General features: G+C 46.4%; 1 protein-coding gene across 1 annotated transcript in view; it reads left to right on the top strand.

Moving 5' to 3' along the window:
• LOC142583218 (calpain-9-like) overlaps positions 1 to 21,359 on the top strand; it is a 122,413-nt gene that overhangs the window by 86,111 nt on the left and 14,943 nt on the right. Inside the window, exons 3-9 of the mRNA XM_075693586.1 lie at positions 1,328 to 1,397; positions 8,290 to 8,542; positions 9,174 to 9,348; positions 9,797 to 9,874; positions 12,650 to 12,816; positions 13,567 to 13,739; positions 14,973 to 15,133. Of these exons, the coding sequence (XP_075549701.1) occupies positions 1,328 to 1,397; positions 8,290 to 8,542; positions 9,174 to 9,348; positions 9,797 to 9,874; positions 12,650 to 12,816; positions 13,567 to 13,739; positions 14,973 to 15,133 (1,077 nt within the window). The remainder of the gene's footprint in view (positions 1 to 1,327; positions 1,398 to 8,289; positions 8,543 to 9,173; positions 9,349 to 9,796; positions 9,875 to 12,649; positions 12,817 to 13,566; positions 13,740 to 14,972; positions 15,134 to 21,359) is intronic.

Genomic DNA, 21,359 nt, shown 5'->3' with positions numbered 1-21,359 from the left:
CACCGAAATCTTCTTTTCCTTAGATATACGTGTGTGAGGTGTATGCATAGCAGCCAAAGCAGCCACATAGTAGCTTTTTTCTTTCTTTTTCAAGAAAAATACGTATATATAGGTATAGGCGCAGCTTTGGCATGCAATTCGTATGCAACCTTTCATTTTACAGTTATCTACTTTTCTGATGACGTATTCAAATGTCACTGATGTATTCATGTTCCTGCTGTCAAGCAACATGTGCCTGAGCCCCCTGTCAAGCTATTCTCGCAGCTTTTTTCTCCGGACTCCTCTTCTCAAAGGAGATAAATTTGAATTTGAACATTCTCCCCTCATCGGGCAATATCATTCAAAGCTAAAAACTAAAATGGAGGAAAGCACGAACACTTCCTCAACAAAGACTATACCAGTTCGGTCGGAAGTCGTTCGGAAGTCGTTCTGCCTCCCCACAAGCTCTTCAGGCGCATATTGATTAAGTGCAGTTTTGAAGAACGAATTGATTCGATGTTCCAGTGCACATGTAACAACGTGCAAAGCTGCGACATTTCAAATGACGTGTCGTCGCTATTAGTTGTCATTACTTTACCATAGAGCGTGAGAATTAAGACAAAAGTTTCTCCGAATTTCCCTGAAGGACATTCCAAAGCTAAAGTCACTAATAAACCATCGAAAACTGTTTTATTAGCTGTGCCACCAGGACATCAACGAATTTCAAGCGCGGCCAGCGAATGATGGAGCACGAGGCAGCATTTGCTGTGTGCACTGGGGTGCACGAGGCTTACACGCCCCGTCACGAACGTGAAACATATATATATATATATATATATATATATATATATATATATATATATAGTTAATAAAAGGCAGCGGCACAAAACGAAACCCCGCACAGGCCCTCCGCCCTGTTGTTGCGCCCGCAAGGCTGAAACGGGAAAAAAGAAGTAATGCAAGGAGGGGGAAGCACAAGCCTAATTTAGGACCTCCAGTTCCCTTTTCAGCTGCTTTCTATTGTTCTTAGAAATATATCTGTTGTTTACTATTAAGTTGGCGGGAATGTGAAGCCATATCATGTTGGTTTTCACGGCGAACCCTGGATAATCTCTCTGCTCTAGGGCAAGTGCCAAATTTCTCAAACAACAACAGCCGCCACAACGAAATTATTATGCGCTAGTTATGATGTCACTACTTCTAACTTAAGACGGAGCTACCAGCGCAAACGTTTGCATCACGGTATTTTTTCGCTGCGCTTCATGCACTAAAGGAACTGCTCATTTCATGTGTCTGCAAAGCCTCAGCCACGCTGCTTCACTGTCATATATATTTTTTTTTTCCGCAGGAAATATGTGCCAGACCAAAGTTTATCTCTGAAGGCTCGTCGCGGTTTGATGTCGAGCAAGGAGAACTGGGTAAGTTATCCTGATCTAGCTACCGCCTCAGTCTTAATTTTCGGCTTTTCACATCTTTTTTTTAAAAATCATTTCTGAAATGACGCCATGGGAGTCGAGTCAGTAGAGATGTAAAATTTCATAAAATTTTGAGGTGCGGTAGAAAAACTGTTTGCTTTCAGCTTTCTTTTTTCTTTTTAGAAGAATAAGAAAACTTGAAGAAAAGAAAAAGACGATTGCGCACAGAGCTATGAAAAACCCCACGCATTTATTTCGCCAACACTGAACAGAATATAATTGTTACATTACTGCATCACAAAAGTCTCAGCAGAGCTTCCGGGTTCAAAATGTAGGGACGCTTTCACATCAAGGCATTGATTTCACACCAAAGCGTCAAGACCAACATCTGTATCTATATATCTGTTTATGATTAATTTCCGCTTGAGGCATCAACGCTTCGCCGTGTAACGGACGGGTGCGAGTGAACGTACACAAGCTTTTTCACGCGATACCTTGCGAGCCTGTTGCGTAGCTTGGTGTGCACACTTTCAAGCTCGGGCCAGCTTCTTTCACACGGCACAGAAGAAGGGGGAATCTGCAGTACGCTACAGGCGACGGGGCTCGAGGGTTGGTTAAAGCAAAGCCCTTGCCACCACGTGGATGGATCCAGGTGCTTCGCAGACTCCCCAACTCTTTCTTTAGGCCAAAGATTTAGATACGCCGAAAGGAGTCGCATCGCAACAGAAGAATTCTGCAGGGAAGCACTGGCAGTTTTTCTTCGTTTTTTTTTTTCAATTTTATCCTAGTTGAAAAAAAAAAATAGTTTTCCCCCCCGAAATTTCCGATGTTTTTTTTTTTTCAACCGCTTACATCCCTAGTCGGAAGTAGCACTGAGGCACACCGAATCTACTGCGGATATAGAGGTTCGAGCAGAGTTCGTGGTTGGCTGGTTGCTCACGTAGCTGGTAATCACCGGCTTGACCTGTCTGCATTTAAAAGCATCTAGCCAAGCCATTTGGCTGAATCGACATTTGTACTCCACTCGGTGCAGGCTGGCTGTCTCACTCCATCTCCCCAGCGCTTAGACGAGCCCGACAGGCAGATTCCCAGAGTTATCCAGCTTTTGTGAAGTTCAGCTAAACACCTTGTGTGTTTACAAGATTAGAAAAAGAAGTTTTTCTTCAGAAAAAAAAAGGAATGTAACGGTGACCCCTACGTGTACACGTAACTGAGCAAACTTCTTGAACTTTTACGCCGCTCCGTGTTACTCTGCCGCGTCATGCGATTGTCAATATTTCAGACAAAGAGAATATATATATATACACTGGGGGCAAGGGCTCTGCCGCTGCTTTAGATTGAAGCTCCCCTACGACATTTTTCGACGATGTAGCTGCAACTGCAGTCAATCTCCGTTCATCATGAAATCGGGCGAACTAGACAGACGCGGGTTGAGACCGCTGGTCGGATGGAATTTTGCCTATATGTGTAGGACCCGCGTAAACGTTGGCCGTTCGAGCTGAGCAAGAGTTGTGCCATGCTGTGTCAGCCCTTTTGCAAATGGTGCACCTACTTCGCGTCGGCCCACACGGACGGGTCATGTAGGCAGTCTCCAGCAGCTTTTTACCACGTTCAGGGCGACCGCAAACTGGCCCTCGTAATAGCGGGCGGTTACTGCAGGGTCACACAATGGTGTTGTCCTTCGTAGCATCTCTTTGCACTCAACGAGAGCGGGGACGCTGTTCCGTGCGGACACGCCTGGGGAAAGCAAAGCCTATGTCGTGCTCGTTGAATAGCGGCACGTAGCCGCGTGATCTCTTTAGGAGCCCTTCGAGCTCGTGGAAAAAAGTTCAGTTCGTCAATTCCACTGAACGAGCTATAGCGTGCTGCGCTGAGAAGCGATGGTCGAGGTGCCCGGTAGCGGAAAGAGCGAAATTGGGTTGCCGCTAAGGTCACTCGCAGAAGGCCAGGAGTAAAAAACGATAAACTTCCGCTATATGTAACTTAAGAAAGGAGAAATGCGTCGACTGGCCGGCAAGAGTGCGCGAACAAAGGCTCGGGTTGTGGATAGGAAAAGAGAGAGATAGTAGGCGTGTGCTAGTGGGCGACTTGCGGCGTTGCGTGGCTTCTCTCAATGGCCTCCTCCTCCGCTGTTCTGTTTACATTCATCCGCCGGAAATCTAGCTATGTTGACCCCCGCTCGAGAATCACAGCGTCGTTCGCCTCCGCCGACGCAGATCCAGGCAGGTCGATCAGGTTCCGGGAGGAGGGGGAGAATAACTGGCGAAGCGTGCTCGCTTCGTTCCTTCCTTTCAGAAGCAAGGGGCATGTAAGCGACCGTACTTGATCTTCTTGCGTTACACAAGCACAAACACACACACACACACACAGAAAGAAGAAAGAAAGGGAAAGAACAAAAATAAAAATGCAACGATGAGAATAACAGGAGTGATCGGTCGCTCCGAAAACGAAATAATTAGCGGGGGTGTCGAGCGAGCGGCTCGGTATTTTATCATGGCAGCTGTGTTTTATTTATTTATCTTATTTATTTACAGTACCCTTAAAGACCCCACATGGGTATTACAATAGGGGGGGGGACATTATTGTACCCTAACGGACAACACAAAAACAAGAAAAGGCGCAGGCTTATACAGAAGATACAGCGGCACAAAATGCATCACAATTTTCGATAGACGCAATGTCTTTCGGCAACTCATTCGAAATTTTAATAGCTAAAGGCAAAGGAGAAAATTTGAACAAGTTAGTCCTGCAATGGGATAGGTATAACTTGAATGGATGATCAGTGCGTTGGGAGACGTATGAAGCAGGGCGAATATGTTCTAGTTTGAAGAAATAATGAAGTAAAGAAATGCGTCTTCGTTGCTGAAGTGTTTGAAGATTCAAGGTGTTTCGAAGGTGTGCAATACTGTCGTGTGTGTAGTTGCTTGTTATAAAACGAATCGCACGATCCTATAATGATTTCAATGACTGCGTTAAGTGTTCCTGATGCGGATACCACATAACAGAGGCATATTCCAGCTGTGGTCTGACTAGAGTGTTGTACACCAGAAGCTTTGTGTCAGGCGTAGCCATGTAGAGTGTTTTACGTATTAGTCCCAGTGTTTTACTCGCCTTGCTGGCGATGTATTCTATGTGCTGATTCCATGTTAAGTTAGTTGACATGATGACACCCAGGTATTTGAACTGATTTACCAGCTCAATGGCAGCATTGTTGGTATTACAAGAAAATGATAATTTCGAGTGACGTGTAGTGAATGTCAATGCCTTGGTTTTATTAACATTAATCTGCATTAGCCACATGTCACACCATGATGATAATGTAGTCAAATCAGCCTGCAGAAGAAGAGAACCGTTGGGTTCATTAATCTGACGATACATGCTACAGTAACCTGCATAAAGACGAATTTGCGACGAGATATTATTGGGAAGATCGTTAATGTACAAAAGGAATAATAGTGGGCATAAGACGGACCTCTGGGGAACTCCAGATTTAAGAGCAGTAGGTGAAGAAACAATGTTATCAAGTAGGACAGCCTGCGGTCTATCGGTTAAAAAGTTATAAAACCAACTTAAAATGGTTTCATTAAGATTAAAAGTTTGAAGTTTTACATGCAAGTGATGATGAAGAACCCGGTCGAATGCTTTAGAAAAAGCTATGAACACAGCATCAATCTGGCCTAAAGAGTGAATAACCGAGTGATCGAATATCTGTGATGAGTTCGAAAAGCTGCGTTTCACAGGATTTTCCTTCCTGAAAGCCATGCTGGTTCGGAAAAAGCAAATTGTCATTTAATAAGTGTTGTATGATGTTACTGTAAAGAATGTGCTCAAAGATTTTACGTGGTATTGACGTTAATGATATCGGTATGTAGTTACCGCAGTCGTCGCGATTGCCGGATTTGTGGATGGGAATGACGTGCGCGAGTTTCCAGTCATATGGCAGGGTACTGTCATCTATAGATTGCTCAAAAAGCATACACAGAAAAACGGATGAGTGTGGAGCAGTAATTTTTAGTAATTTAGAGCATATACCGTTAGGACCAGGACTCGATTTATTAGGAAGACGGTGTATACGGCTTTTAAAACTTCCGGAGTCACAACCACATTCGGCATGCTAATACACTGAGAATGAGGTAGGATACATAATGGGGGCATGTTCCTTTCAGCATAGTAAACACGCTGGCAAATGACTTATTAAGTTGGTTAGCGGTCTTGACGGGGAAGAGCTACGGGCCTGCATGCGTCCTTTATGTTAGGCTGAACTCTAGACTTTCCAGGGTTAACTATTTTCCAGAAATGCTTGGGATTAGTTTTTACAATTCCTGGTAGTGTGGTATTGAAGAATGAATCCTTAGACGTTTTTATTTCAGTTTTACAAAGACGTGCAATATCTCTGTACTTAACCCAGGCATCAGCCTTGTTAGTGTACATAGCAGTGCGGTAAGCGCGTTTTTTTCTTCCTATTAAGCGTTTCCAGTGTAGGGTAAACCAAGGACTTTTCAGGCTGGGACAAATACAAAGTTTTGGGATAAACAAATCCCTTACGCGCAAAATCATGTGCTTAAATAGTGACCAGTTTTCTTCAACATAACGGCTTCTGAAGTCATGCTCTAAAGGTGACAAGGAATCGTTAAGAAACCTACTGATTGCGGAGATAATTGCTTTAGAGTAGTCATAAGTATATTTTCGCTGGATCAATATTTTTAATTAGCGCTAAATTGATAATTAAACTGGATTAACTTGTTATCACTGATTTCTTCTAGAACATTAGCAGAAATAGCGTGTTGGATGCGCGATACACACAAGATCAAGAATGGCGGTGTCGCGTGTGGGTTCTTTCACAATCTGGTTTCACGATGCATGCATTTATGGCCGTAGATTTCAGCAGACTGCAGTAAGTGTTGACAAGGGTTTAACTAAAGAAAAATATTATTTTGCATGATGATATTTTATGGGGAGGCTTCTCACTTGACCAAGTCAGCAGACTATAGACGCCCTGATTACGCAGCGCGTTACGGACAAGGAGGAAACGAAACAAATGATACTCATACAGCGCTTTCTAGGACGACAGAAAAATACAAATGATAATACACACGGGGATAAAGTTAACGCCGTGTGTGTATCACTTGTTTCTTCTTGTCGACTTTGTCCGTAACTCGCTGTGTAGGTCTATACTAATGGCACACCAACAGGCCTAAATAGCAGCCTTAACCTGGACGTCATCTATTCCAACTGGCTTTTGCTTGGTACAACTTCATCGGCGCCGTACCGACAAGTCATCTGAAACCACGTTTTTTTTACTGGTACCCAAAGTTCCGGTCGTAAAGGTCTCTAGAATTTTGAGTAATCCCTATCAGAAATTTGTCAAATTGTTCCTGAATGAGCTGAAAAGAGAGAGACATTTGTTATGGCAGGAAATTTGAGATATCAGCCTTATGCAAGTTCCTGACCTGCTACTCGGCATTAGAGAAAAGAGGCGCGAGTAACACGAATGAACTCATCAGCCTAGAAAACCACGCGAGCTCTTCTACAGCTAGTACCTGAAGGCGACAGACTTGAGCGCCTAGCTGTACAAGCGCTGGGCATCGTCCAGTGCAGGTGCGTAGCTTGTACTTTTGTTTTATTTCTCTTTCTTTCACTCCCCCTTCCCCACGTAGCTAACTGGACGAAGTCTAGTTGACCTCCCTGTCTTTCTTTTTCTCTGTCTGGTCTCATGAATTGCGTACAAAAGCACGGAATGGCACACGGCCGCGTATCTCCCGCACCACTGATGGCACTAATTCTTCCTGAGAATTTAAGACTACCTATATATGTGTAGTCCTGTACGGCCGTTTTATCCATATGTGTGCTGTTTTACGCAGAATAAAGTATATACACTGTCAGAGAATCCTTTCAAGGCTGAAATTATACTGTTTTCACCAGTTCCGCAGTTCTTGATTCACGCCTAATTTCACGGTGCTCATGTTCTTTGGTCGCATTGAGGAAGAGAGCAATTCCGCATTGAAGCCTACCCTGTCTCCGTAACCGAAAGAGAGAGATAAAAAAATAAGGGGAGGGGAAGCTTTAGTGCCTATCTCACAAGTAGTGCACTCTTAAAAAACAAAGGGAATGTTCGCAACTCAGGAATAGCATGTCACTGGAACTGTTAGTGCATGACAGTAAATTCGAAGATTATTGCACCAACCAGACGACCACTAATGGAATCCACACACAGACAGCACAGCGCACGTTCTATCTATGTGTATTCCTTTTGTGGTCGTCTGGTTGGCACAAGAATCTTATTTACTATTGCTGACAATTCCTTCACCAGAAGCCGTGTCCCATAATTCTGTCTGTCTTAGAATATTCCCTTTCCCTCTCCCAAGCAGAGTGCGTTCATTCTGGTCATAAGAGGCGTAAGCGGGCAATACAAGAGCTCTGGAGAGAGGATAGAAAAGCAAGGAGAGGAAAGTCAGGGAGGTCAACCAGACGAGCGTCCGGTTTGCTACCCTACACTGACAGTTAAGGAAAATGGGAAAGAGGAAAAGAAGGAGGAAGTGGGGGCACGAGCACCGGGCGCACGCGGATGGATGCACAGAAGGAGTATATGCGGTCACTTCTCAGGCCGGACCTCCACTAGTGCACGAATGGCCTTTTGCGCCATCGACCTGATTTGACCACGGTTCCAGTATTTTTTGACAAAAGAAATAACTGAAAAACTTGTCGTTAGGGCAAGCAGTCACTTCGAAGTTGGCAGCACTGCATAAACGTACCCTGCATGAATCAAACAGGTCTCCGACCACAAGGACATTCTCTCGCACCGCGTACTGCTTGGCTTTCCAGCGTCAAAGCCGCATTCGCAGCCCCTGAGGCAGGCTTCAGAACTTGAACGGTGTTATCCTTGCTGCCGTCGCAGGCGACCGCTGGCTACTGTCGGCCATCTCGTGCCTGACGAGCACGCCCCGGTTCCTGGACCGCGTGGTGCCGTCCGACCAGGGCTTCGGGCCGGGATACTGCGGCTTGTTCCGCTTCCGCTTCTGGCGCTTCGGCGAGTGGCACGAGCTGGTTGTCGACGACCGGCTACCCACGCACCGGGGGCGCCTCTTCTACATGCACTCGGCCGACCCCAGCGAGTTCTGGGCGGCGCTGCTCGAGAAGGCGTACGCCAAGTAAGCCTCGTGCCTTGGCTCTCTCTCGATCACTACCGTCTGATTCCGCAATGATGTGCACGGGAGTCGGAGTTACCGGGTACAGGATCTAAATTCAGCTTCTTCGTTTGCATTAATTTAATTAAATTTTTTGATAAGCAATTAGGAATATGCGCAGGAAAAGTTCCCAAATGAAGCACATCAAACGGAACCTTTTTACGTGGGAATTAGACTAAGCACAATATAAAGCAAACCTGAGAAGTAATATGATCATTAAATAAATAAAGTATCGTACAGAAATTAGCAGATAAGTGACTAAATTTGAATGCAGAAGGTTATGTTCGAGCGTAATGACGCTTAATAAGAAGTAAAAGAAATATGCTGTCGATGTATTTTTTTGGCTACGGTGTAGTTCCTAGATGCTCCTCTCGACGATATGGTGTATAGTATTGTTACTTAGAGAAAATATAATGTTTACGATTGCCTTCATGTAGCACGTCATGACCGTCGCAATCTGAGAATGGTCAGAACGCTCCGTGACGGGATTCCAGCCTTTATCATCTGCTGCTCCAGCAGGCTGTGTATATCGACTGCTGCAAATAAAGTAGTTCCGTGCTCACGTGTACAATCCATCTGGATGCCCGTAACGCAGGTTCTATGGCGGCTACGACCAGCTGCAGGCTGGCCACACGGGCCGCGCGTTGCAGGACCTGACAGGCGGCGTGGCGCAGACCTTCCGTATGGCGCACGTGGACCCGCCCATGGCCTTCTCCATGGTGTCCAGTGCGGTGCCCCGTTCCACACTCATGGCCGCCTGCATCATACCGGTGGGGAGGCGGCGCTGTTTTTTGTTCTGCACCATTCACATGACCCTTCGGCGTTTCCTATACGCTTGAAAGGTTTACTAGAGTCATATTGCTGCACAACAAAACCTTCTTAGCGTCGTACCGTGCATGAAAGCTCGTAGTCAAACTGAAAGCGTCATTGTCCTGACTTCGCTACACGATCTATGCATTAGGTCTCTGACGTTCTGCACGCATTAGTCCTTTTCGTCGCTTTCATTTAAGAACTGTTTATGTTACTCGTGCGTGGCGAGTATAGCGATGGCTTAGTGAGTGTACACTTCATGTTGTGCAATCCACCTATGCGGCCACGAAGGATTCTAGAAGCCGGTATATACGGCTGATAGCACGCATTGTCCTCGGCAAGCCTGTGACCAGCATTTGTGCTTGAAGCGATGTGACCTAACACTTCCTACATTGTCCTTTTTTTTAGGACCATCACAAGGGCCCGGCACGACTAAATAATGGATTATACACGCAACATGCCTACAGTGTGACGGGGATAGCAAAGGTGAGGGTCGCACATATTTCGTCATGATACTTAGCAGTACGCAGCTCTTTACTATTGTACTTAGTAATAATCGGCGTGCATGTCGTGGTCTAGAAGAAAAGGTTGCACTAATATGGGTTTACACAGAAAAGCGGCTACTGCTGTCCTTATAGCCTCTTTTCGGTGTGAAAGGTCTAGACTTGAGCTCCGTCAACCACACTTGTGATATTGAGCAGTCGATGCGCGCGCAAATTCAGTGTGTTGCAGTGGGCAGCTGGCAAATGGCGAAAGGGTCACACGAGCTGTAGCTATCCTCGTGCAGTTACCAGAACGATGATAATTTAGTTATATGAGAAGCGGATCATGTCCATGAGAATTATGGTCAACTATACCAATACTATACCAATGCAAGAAAAAGGAGAGCTAGCGAGTGCCGTGTTTTGGGGGTCTATAATATGCACCCGGTGCGTGACTGCAAGGGCGAATTTCGACTGAAGTTAGTGGCCCTGCGGAGAGGTCACTGCGGAGCGGTTTTCGCTGGGTGATTTGCCACGGTCAATGTCATAGGAGCATTGAATTCATGTCTTTCTCAAGCCTGCCCGTAAGATAGTGTGTTAGTCTGTCTAGGGCCATTTTGCTGCATGAAGTGACACCGAAAACTTAATCAGGTACATTGTGCACCCATGGATAACCTGAACTGCGCAATATTTCTACCTTCCAACAACCATGCTGCCCGCAGACTACTGACAGAAAAGCACAGTATGTGCGAACGTCGCTCCGGTGCCAGCAGTCACGCCGACGGCCATGCACAGCACAGCAGAGAACTTCCTGCGCAGTGCTAAGGCTCTCCGATAAGCGTGCTTAGTCACTATCACTCACGTGTTTGTACAGAGCTCCCTGAGTGCGTCTCATTGAGTACTGTGTACAAGTGTGTCTCAGACAACATACGTAATTCCGCAAGCTAGCTTCAGCACACATCCGAGTTGCCTCACACATGGCCGTCAACGCTTGCGCGCGGCACTGTCAAAGGCGAAGGTCATGCGCCGTGATAAAGAGAAAGCAACTGCATCGTGAGGGGCTAATTGGTTCATGTTAACGTTTGGGTACTAGCTGCGCGAACTTGAAAACGCCAACGCAGGAGAAGAAGACACTTAAAAGAAGTTCAAGTGGCCACTATACCACATAGCTCATTGAAGCCGAGCTTCATAATTATGTAAGTACAACCGATGATCAACTGCACATGCACACGCGGTTAGATAACCAGTGAATGAAGATCACAAAAATTTATTACAGCAGAATATGTCAACCAAGAAAGATACTGCGGTCCTATGGGCATCTGTCCACCAGTGCACGCGCAGTTCATCTTCAATTGTATGTATATGTTGTGACGCTCAGCTTCAACAAACTAGTCGGTATACTCACTCTGCACATGAACTTATTTTATGCTTCTTGTATTGGCTCTTTCCAATTTCACGCAGTTAGAACCCAAAAGAAAGCAAGGGAAGCTGGTGGCATGGATGGTGGCTCTTGGGTTCGCACTCTCACACCTAATTTTACCTTCAGGCACCAAGTCCTCCATCTTGCTTGGGTCAATGCGAGCTGTATGCTCAAGCCTGCTCGTGGTATATTGCATGAAGTAGTGTAAAGCAGCGTAAAAGGGGGTTACCAGTGCAGTTATCCCGATTCTAGTTTCATTGACGTGTACGTGAAAGGGTGGCACGAAGTCCCGTTTTCGGAGCCCATGCCGTTCCTTCCCGTTCGTTTTGTTCCCTTCGTGTTTCGTTTCTACGAGAACGCATCCAGCGATGCAGCACTTTTGTTGCCCACTTCACTGTATGCTGTTCTCTCAGTGTTTCGTATGGCCGCGAAATGAACACCTATAGGTACCTAAAGGAAGACATTTGCAGCGCAAGCATCGGCAGCAGCAGTTTAATATATACTGCGAAGCGATTTAGCCCAGAACTATACTTACGGCGTTGTGGCAAGAGTTAAAGGTTTCTCGTTAATTACCGTTGGCCGTCCCCGTAACCAGCAGTGTATTACGCATTTCAGTGAACAAACTGCCGTCGCCCATTTGACTGTGTCGCCCCGCGTCATTGATACAGGAGGCAATGAAGTAAAACATTGCCGTGATTTTATTGATGTCAAATTGTTTTTTTTTAGCTTCAGCAATGCCATGAGCCTACACACGAAGTGCTTTAGCTGAAGTTTGCTTCATGTTCATTTGACTTACAAATTGCGTTTTGTTTTTAATTTTTGTTAGCTGTGTAGGGAGATGTCGGCACGCTATACTCTACTTCTGTGGCATGTTCATCATACACAAACGCGCTGAGAATTCCACGAGAAAAAGAATAATCAGTCAAGAAAAAAACGAGATAAGTTCTAAAGTGCGCAAAATACGTGTGGTAATTATATCTTGGCAGAGGCCACCTGCCACTGTAAACCGATTTACACTTTTAAGAGTGTGTTTTGCCTATAACTCATAACCTTACAGCAGTAAAGGCCTATGGATGTGATTTATAGATCGATTTGCACCCTTAAGGACGCTTAAAGCTGTGAATCGGTTTACAGCGTCGCATCTGCAAAATTTCTTACGGAGGCAGGGGTAGTGCGTAACCCACACTGAAACAACGTCTCGGCGGGTGCTATACGTGAATACGCTTAGCTTAGTTTGTTCGTTTTCGTGACGTTGACGTTTGCGGTCGATAAAGGGCGTTTCGCCAGCGTTCTTAGGGATGTTACATGTACGTGCCATTTCCCTGTCGAAAAATGCGAATTGCGCGGCGCTGTTTGCAGGTGCGCGTCAAACAGGGAGAGGTGACGCTCATCCGGCTGCGCAACCCGTGGGGCCGCGGCGAGTGGAACGGGCCCTGGAGCGACCGTTCCTGGGAGTGGGACAGCCTCTCCGAGAGGGACCGGCAGCTGCTCGGACTGCGGCAGCCGCCCTCCGATGGAGAGTTCTGGTCGGTTGCCTCGACAACCATAGATGACAAAGTTCAAACACGTGTTCCGCACGCTTCCCGGCAGAATTCCCTCCGATGCACGCTCACAGTTTACAACGATCATAGAAACTGTCTTTCAAAGGCCTCAAGAGCTTCTAACTGAAATAGTGCGCGCACATCGTGGACACTTAATACCATGTTTCAAGGCAACAGCCACTCTGGAACAAGGTACAATAAGCCATGGTTATTCTATACAGGGTGTCCCAACTATCATGCACCAAGATTTAAAAATATGCAAAAGCCATGTAGCATGGACAGAACCAAGGTAATGCTGTTTTGCCGTCGCTTGGAGATATTAAGATTATTTGTTTGCATTCCGCCTAATCACGTAATTAGTCTTAATTCGTTAATCAACTTCTCAAATATTTTAATTAGATGAAAAAGTGTCAGTGAGAAAATTGTAGAGCAACATGAAAACCTCCCGATAGAGCTTCCTGTTTCTCAATACGTGCTACCTAAAATTGTTTTTCCGAGCGTGAAAGAAGCCCTCGAATACACGCAACGTGCCTCGAGCGGCCATTCGCGCGGCAATTTTGCTTGTATTCGCGGGTTTCTTTCACAACTACGTGCACTTAGAGGTCGGCCGCACGTACTCGTACAATGTGTGGTAGCCACGCCCTCATGTCTCGGCTAAGAAATCGCGAGCTCGAGGTGCGACGCCGAGGGCGAGCCATCGTGCTACAAAACGTATAGCATGGCTCTCCTTCGCAGGATGTCCTTCGAGGACTTCACGCTGAACTTCACGCATCTGGACCTTGTGCACATCGGGCCGGACGACTGGATGCAAGAGGCGGCGCTCCACAGTAAGAAGCCCTGGCGCGCCGTGCTGGCCAGGCGTCGCTGGAGGGCCGGGTACAACGCCGGTGGGGGACCAAGCCACCCAGGTCCGTGGTAGCTTTTACTTAAAGCGCAAGCTTAATTTCTTGCTGTTTTTCTCGCTTCAACGCCAGGGTACAAACTGTACAGTGGACAATGCAGGGTATCCAGTACGCCTAAAACTCAGGATGCTACAATATTCGCGCCTTCAAGCTTACAGAGACTTCGAGAAGCTAAGTGGTGCCGGGCATCAAACAGTCCCACTGAGAGGCTGTGAAACGAAAAGAAAACGCTCTGTATGGGTTCCAGATTTAAAGAAGTGCCGAGCGTAAAACGTTTCCTTGTAGCACTGAAAGCTTTACAGATTAAGTAAATGTGACGGCTGCTGTCAAAGATGAAAATGCACTCTGTGCCACTTATTAAATGATATAATAGTTTTAGAATAGTCGATCGCTTGATGACACAGCATTCTTTAACTCTATAGTTGGTCGAAATATTGCGAAGGCCAGCGTAGGTGCCGTTATACCGTAAGTCACAGGGTTCGAGTCTATTTCTATTGAGCATGCATTCCCAGATGGGACTTGTGCCGGCTTGGTATGCAAATTGCTTTCGCTGGTCTATTTTACCAACGACCTCACCGTACGTCAGGCGAGCCTCAATATACACCAAAACGCGAAATGGTGGCGTGCCTTATCGAACCACGTGAATTGTCACACAGTAGCGCGGGGTACAGCGGCTGTCTTCGCTACACAGAGGGCAGCGCGACTATAGCGCTGACCTTCCAACAAGGCCCCGCTTGCAAATAAGGTCTCGACCAAGTAACATCCGCTGGACGGTGCCAACAAATGCTATCGCACACAGTTCCCGTGATTGAGTCAGCTGTGCTGGGGCCTGTACCCCAATTCAACCCACTTGCATTAAACTCAGATATTTCTAAATATTGTCAACGTAAAATAGTCAAAATACCCCATTAAGTATGCCCGGTGTGAAGGGGCAGCAATCAGTCTATATACGGAACTCCATGGGCTACCACAATCGCTATATAAAAAGTGCAGCGGCTTGGGGGTGTAGTCATCTGCAAGGTGCGATTTCCTTCTGCACTTACCTCATTAGCGCTGTCGAAATGAACGCCCAGCTGACGCTATACGTCCCAATTATTAGTTAAACATGCAAAATAAATATCTTGCTGTCCTGCTTATGAAACAATGATAACGTTTCGTTCCAGCCTAATTTCTGTGCCTTACATGGTCTATTCTCATCCGCCTTCTCTCTCTCTCTTTTCATTTCACTTATTCCGACAGAGACCACGGGATGCAACCCACAGTTCCACGTGCAAATCCCAAAGACAAACTCAAGTAAATGCCACATGGTGGTGTCCGTGACGCAGCAGTACGTCACAGACGTCCTACGAGACGCCGGAAAGAAGCCCACGTTGCACCCCGTTGGTTTCGCCATATACGAGGTGAGCTCCGATTCTTGGCGATATACAAATGTGCTATGTCGTATATAGTGTATGTAAGGTGTTTTGCTCGCCTTGACATATGTGAGAACATAAAGCACCTCGTCTATTCACATCTTCGTGAGTTCTGGTGATCGTTTCTACTGCGTATTAAAAGCACGATAAAATCGTACTCAGTCACTGTGCGTTTCTCTCGACGTCGTGTCCCATGTGGTGGGCATCGCTCATTGCTTCCACCTATTTACATGTGTTATCTATAGTACACCATATTCGCTGCAGATGTCTTCACTAAACGTAGAATTACTACTCTAACGGAAATAACCTAAATTTAAGCGCTCCATTTCTTTGTCCTTTTCTTCTTCTACTACTTGTTTTTCTTTTTTCTTCTTCTTACTTCTTTCACTCTTCTAAGCTTTTCTGAACTTGAACTTGTAGAGAGGGTACTTAGAACCGAAGCATGTTTAGATTCCTTGGATTGTCAATATATATTTATTTATACTTTTCTCTAATACAGTTATGTCGGTGGTTAGGGGGAGGGTTAGTAATATCACGGCATGCCGACATTTGCAGTATTACAATATCTATAAGGTCGTAATTGTGCTGTTGTGCGCTGTTGGCGTAGCGATGTGCCGTTTCGCTTGCAGTGTCAATATCATGACTATGATGTTTTCGCAAATGGAAGAGCACTTGCAACGAAGAGACAAAATCGTGTGCCTACAGAACGGTACATTACGCAGTCGAACTACTGACGTGAGCTCGAGCAAAGTATATGCTTGCGGTTTTCAGAGATGACATTGCGATTTTAAAGGCTCAAACCGTCGTATTGCGTACGTAAAATGCGGGTGTGCGCTGTAGTCAGAGTTACTACTTGACATCCCCCCCTCACCTCCCTTTCACTTTTTTTTTTGAGTAGCCAGCAAAGTTTCCTTCCAAGCCAGCTTCCAAGAAAAAGAAATACAGATTGTGTTCGCACCAAGAAATTGCAACTACTCTTGCAAAATCTGAACCTAGCACTTCGCTCCTCCCCCTCTTCCCGTTTCTTTTTTTTATCCGTTTAAGGCGGTCCGCTCAGAAAATGCTGAAGTGGTCAAAAAATGTTTTAGTGATATCTCAGCTGTGGCACTGATGCGAAGAAAGCTGCAGATGTTACCCTTTGTGTAGTAGATATAGCGTATATACACTTGGCCTTATGCGCAGAGTTAATGGTGGTGGAGGCGTTTATTTCAGCAGCGATGTTTTCCTGTAAGGTCATGGGATCTTTCAATGATAAAAATGTGAAAATAGTCTACCGGCATTGGCGGTTGTGAAATGAGACGCGGCCTGAGGTTACGCACTCATACGTGTTAACTCCGCTCGCCGAATACAGGTTAGTTCGCACGTCAAGCGGGATCACGGATCTGTTCACCTGACAGACTGCGACGACGTTAGCGGCACCGATATAGTCCGCGACGCCATTAAGCGTGGTTCGCTGTTACCGAGTCACGTCCCCGTGGGTTCGGAGAAGATAAACGAGCGATTTCGTCCGTCGTGTGCTTCAATTAACCTCGATGAGCGCGAGCGTCTGAACAAAGGCTCGTCAACTCTCTCGACTTTTGCCCACTTGGCGGCTCTTCGTCGGTCCTGTTTGCGCATCCGTCGACAACGAAGGATTTCTTCTCGGTGTCCCTATGCGGCTCACCGTCTAAACAACCGACGGTCGTTCGCGTCGCGTGATTTCACGCTGGCGCGAGCTAACCCGCTTTGTGCAGGTGGCGTGCACAACCTTGAACGCCGGCCGCCACGTCGTAAAAGCAGTCGCGCCGGCGGTGCTATACCAGGGGACACGAGAAAAAGCAATTGCGTGCCATAGTCGCGTGCAGGATCGTATTCCCGCGGGGCTTTTTCGAGCTTTTTCGGCAGAGCCCGCACACAGCGAGGTTCGGATGCACTGGCGTCACGCGCGAGCGGCTGTGGCGCTTCTGTGGCAGGTCGCTCGGACGACAGCACGCAACCTGCCTCGTTATCATACGCTAAATAGCTTCCGGAGTAGAACTCCTCATCACGGTTTCATTTAGGAGTTACACACGTTTGTCTATATACATACCAAATGTTGTGGTGAATATGAAAAAGAAAAGAAGGAGCTTAGTGAGGGGGCACCTGCTCCTGTAATTTATCGCGAGAGAATGGGAAGTATATTAAAAGGACCGACTGCCAAAACAATAACTATAGACTGCGCCATGATATAACTTAAATCAGCACCCCCTCCTCCTTCAGGCGTTTACAATAAAGCCTCGGTTTGAACTAGTAGTCATATACTCTGAGAACTCAGACAGGGCATCGCGTAAGCACGTCGATGAATAAAGGAACATGTACAAGAACTGGTCGCAGCTACTGTCAGTCCTCGTTGTACGTTCATATGTCTCCATATTTGTCCTCGTTTTTCTGCGAAGCCCTGCCTAAAGCCATTAGCTAATCGGAGGGACACCCGTTATCAGCGCCCCTCAACTTAGACTGAATTTTATGTTGAGGATACGAAGCAGTCCTTTTTGTTTCATGTATTGGGGGAAAGGACTTACGGAGTCGCCATATCTGTCGGAAGCGTCTCGCTTAGTATGAGTGATAACGCGGCGCGCTCCTCACGGGTTTCGCTTACGGCGCTCAATAAAAACACTACGCGGCAGCCCTCCTGGACATTTATGTAAGCACTCTCAAAACGAGTGAAGCTTTTGACTGTCGATATAATAATCTTGCGCAAACTGCAGGAAAATAATCGTTTACAGACACTATCTCTTTACCAAATATGTACGGTAAAGATGGAGTCTCCAGAACCGGCTCCTTGAGTGAAAGGTAGGCAAACGCTGAGATCAAACTACGTGAAATATGTTCTTATAGTGGGCTGTCTGTATAACTGAATGGAGCATAACAGAGTGAAGCCTCAGTGCAGTGATCGCACGGGTTCGCAGCGACCGATTGCGCGTCTGCATGCATGTCCGTGCACAATGTTTTACTTTCGCTGCGAGCGCGTTTTCGCACCGTGCCGTGAGCTTTAGGCCGCAGCATATGAGCACTTGACAGTACACTAGCAATCATTGTTGCGTGGACGCTATCAGAGCTGTTCAAAAACAATTTCGTTATAGAGACTTCGACGTTTACGGCTACTGTGAAGGCCCCATGAGAGCGACTTTGTGCGCGACGGTGACGAGCGACGGCGGCGAGCGACAAAACGGGCCGTCGCTTAAACAGATCGCTCGGTCTTGTCGCTCGATCGCTCGATTCTGTGAATCAAGAATTTGCCGCTCGACGCCCGGAAGGGCTACGAGCGACTAGCCTATAGCGCGAAGCCGGAACTGGATGTACATCGCTCAAATACTATCGATTGTCGCACGGAACAAGCAAACGATTGAATTTTTATGCGAGCAATGATAAAAACCTACTGCAAGACCTCGAGAAATATTTATGCTGTTTTTACAGTAAAATACATCAACTTAATTTGATGAGCACGCGTCACGCTAGTTTCGACGTGTATTTGGTGCCCTCAACCGGCAACACCGAGCAGACGTCGCTCGAATTCGTCAATCGCATGGGGTACGACTCGTAGGCGACGAGCGAACGCGACAGTCATCTCCATCGCATCGCTTGTCGCCGTCGCGTGCAAGATCGCTTGCATAAGGTTTATACTTTATGTGCCGTCGCGACGACTGAAAATTTTTTTCTTCTAAATTCTTGGACGTTTCAATATTATTTCTAAAGTTGCGTCGCACTGTATGTTTAGCGGTTTTCTCAGCGTGAGACTTCCCGCTGCTTCTTTTTCGTAATCCAGTACATCAATTCATAGCACAAACATAACCATGTGCTGTGCCTTCTTTTAATGTGCTTCTTACCGCTCTCTTTCCATTCCAGTGAAGTTGCCAGAATCTAGCATCAACAACTTCATAGACCAACTAAAGCGTCATGTCATAAGCCGCGCAGGGGGCGCTGGCGAGTGTCTGAGTCCGCATTTTCTGCTACTCACCGAACATCGCAGTCCCGGCACCGTAGCAGAAATCTTCTTCGCGTCTGTGCTTGCTGCATACCCGAGTTGCAGCCGATGGCTGTTTTCCGATTCTAAGTTTCGCGAGCCAAGCTTTACGCAGCTTCTTGTCCTGCGGCTACGTGTGAATAAGGTTGACGCCGGCTTCCGTTGCGGGCGTCTGGCACTGCGGCACCGAACAGTAGCCTATGCTGCACGCCTCCAAAGGCAGCCAATACCTATTATAGTGCTTTCAAATGCTGTCAGGCAGATACACAAGGCGGGAGAACCTCATCACTTAATCAGAACCGCAGCGCAGGTGGGAATTTAAACTTTCGTTTTCAGTTCGCTTCGGCGCTTCCGAAGCATCCGACGCTGCCGCTGTGTCCACACGATCCCTCATGCCACGTCACACCGACGGTGGCACCAGCTTTTCCAGTGGTGAAGCTCGCCCCCAATAGTGCTCGCTGTGGCGGTTTTGAGATAACACCAAGCCACAGGCGTGGTGGTACTTCAAGCGCCTATTTCTATCCAACATGAACAAAGAAATGACATCTGTTCACTTTGAATGTCATTTATGTTTGCATTATTTAGCCGCTGATCACGACCACTTGGTGCTACACGTATAGGTATGGCTACGAGCATTCAGTTGTCAGCCGTGAATTCTAGACATGACGAAACGTGCGTGGGCGAACGCGCCAGCATAGCAAATTTTTGAAACGTGCGCCCAACACACCTCCATTTTGCTCGCTTCCAGCATCATACACGAACAGTCACGCGAGTTGAGCCAATTTTTGGGGGGAATAAAATTGGGGCAGTCTTACTGACGGTCGGCTATCGCAGGGTAACCTACCGAAGGACTATTTTGTTGGAATAGTTTTTCGATCCTCCGAAGCCACGTGTTAAGTTATGTAGTATTCGAGTGGTCACTTCGGGGCGCTCTGGCAGTGCCACTGTAAGGACGAGCAAGACGGCTTTGAATCTGCATCATGCAATGTACGTGTATAAACACTATAAAGAGGCTACTTTATTACCGTTTCAGCCCGTTCATACCCAAAGTAAATAAAGCCGTGTTGCTGCCTTACACGACTTCATTTTGATGCGCTGTCGGTGCACTGTGAATCAACCACGCGAATAGCTTTGTGGATGTTTCCCTTTTTGTCCTTACTCAAAATGAGACGCGCGAAACGACGAAGCGACAGTATAGGTACCAGGAAATCACTCGTATTCAAAAATATCGCTCCTGCAAACATTGTTCAGAAACAGACATTGAGTGCCTCGGATCCTCAACCCACGCGCTAGCGCCGTATACGTATATTGTTAGTTTAATGAGCACAGTAACGGGACACTAAGAGAAACACTGAAACAGGTTAAACTCAAAAAGTATTCTTTCAATACTCTATTTTCTGGTAATGTTACGGTAATAGGTTGCTTAATAGAACAGAAAATCAAGGTAAAAGTTTTTTTTTTCTCATTTCGAGCCGAAACCTCATCCGTGGTACGTCATTGTGACGTTATGGATTTCAAAGTATACTCTTGGATTTGGGCCGTTGTGGCTCAGTAAAAGTTCTTGAAACTTGCTAAGTTTAGTCTGTTTTCTTTTTGTAATTCACTATATTCAGCCTTTATAAATAAAAAAAAAATAACTAGCTAGGCCCGAACAGACGCCGTCAAAAACCATGACGTCATGACGAGCTTGTGCATGCGGAGGCGCCACAATGCTCTTTCGTTTTTCGTGTCTTTTCTGGGTCACCAAGCCTCTTCTCCGAGTAGGAGCGATCTTGTTTGGCATCGTATAGAAGAAATAGAGCTTGAATTCTTGTTTTGAAGACGAGGTCTTCTTTGCCGAGTTCAGATGGATTTGGGGTTCGTGGAAATTGGGTGTCTAACCACTGTCGCCTCGTAAATTAGACGATTTTAGTCCTTCTGGTGCACGTAGGTCAACGAAAAAGGGCGTCAAAATGAAGCTTGAAACGAAAACGATGCACGAAGTTAGCGAGAGTTACGTACTGGAGCAATACATAATAATGCCCCATTAACGAAGAAATACCGAAATGAAACATATCTGCACTCGTTCAAACTGCGAGTGCCTAAAACCGGAACCTGAAGTGTGGCTTTATTCAACAAAAGACATGTGGCCGATCCCGGAGATAATGGAGTATAAAAAGACAGAAAGAAAAGCAAAGAAAAGTAAAGGTTAGGTAATGGACTCTATGTAAGAGTAAGATGTTATGTAAGAAC

This window comes from Dermacentor variabilis, chromosome 1 (genome assembly GCF_050947875.1).
Source record: "Dermacentor variabilis isolate Ectoservices chromosome 1, ASM5094787v1, whole genome shotgun sequence".
NCBI lineage: Eukaryota > Metazoa > Arthropoda > Arachnida > Ixodida > Ixodidae > Dermacentor > Dermacentor variabilis.
Note: the sequence above shows the minus strand (reverse complement) of the source record. Positions and strands in the feature narration are given on the sequence as shown.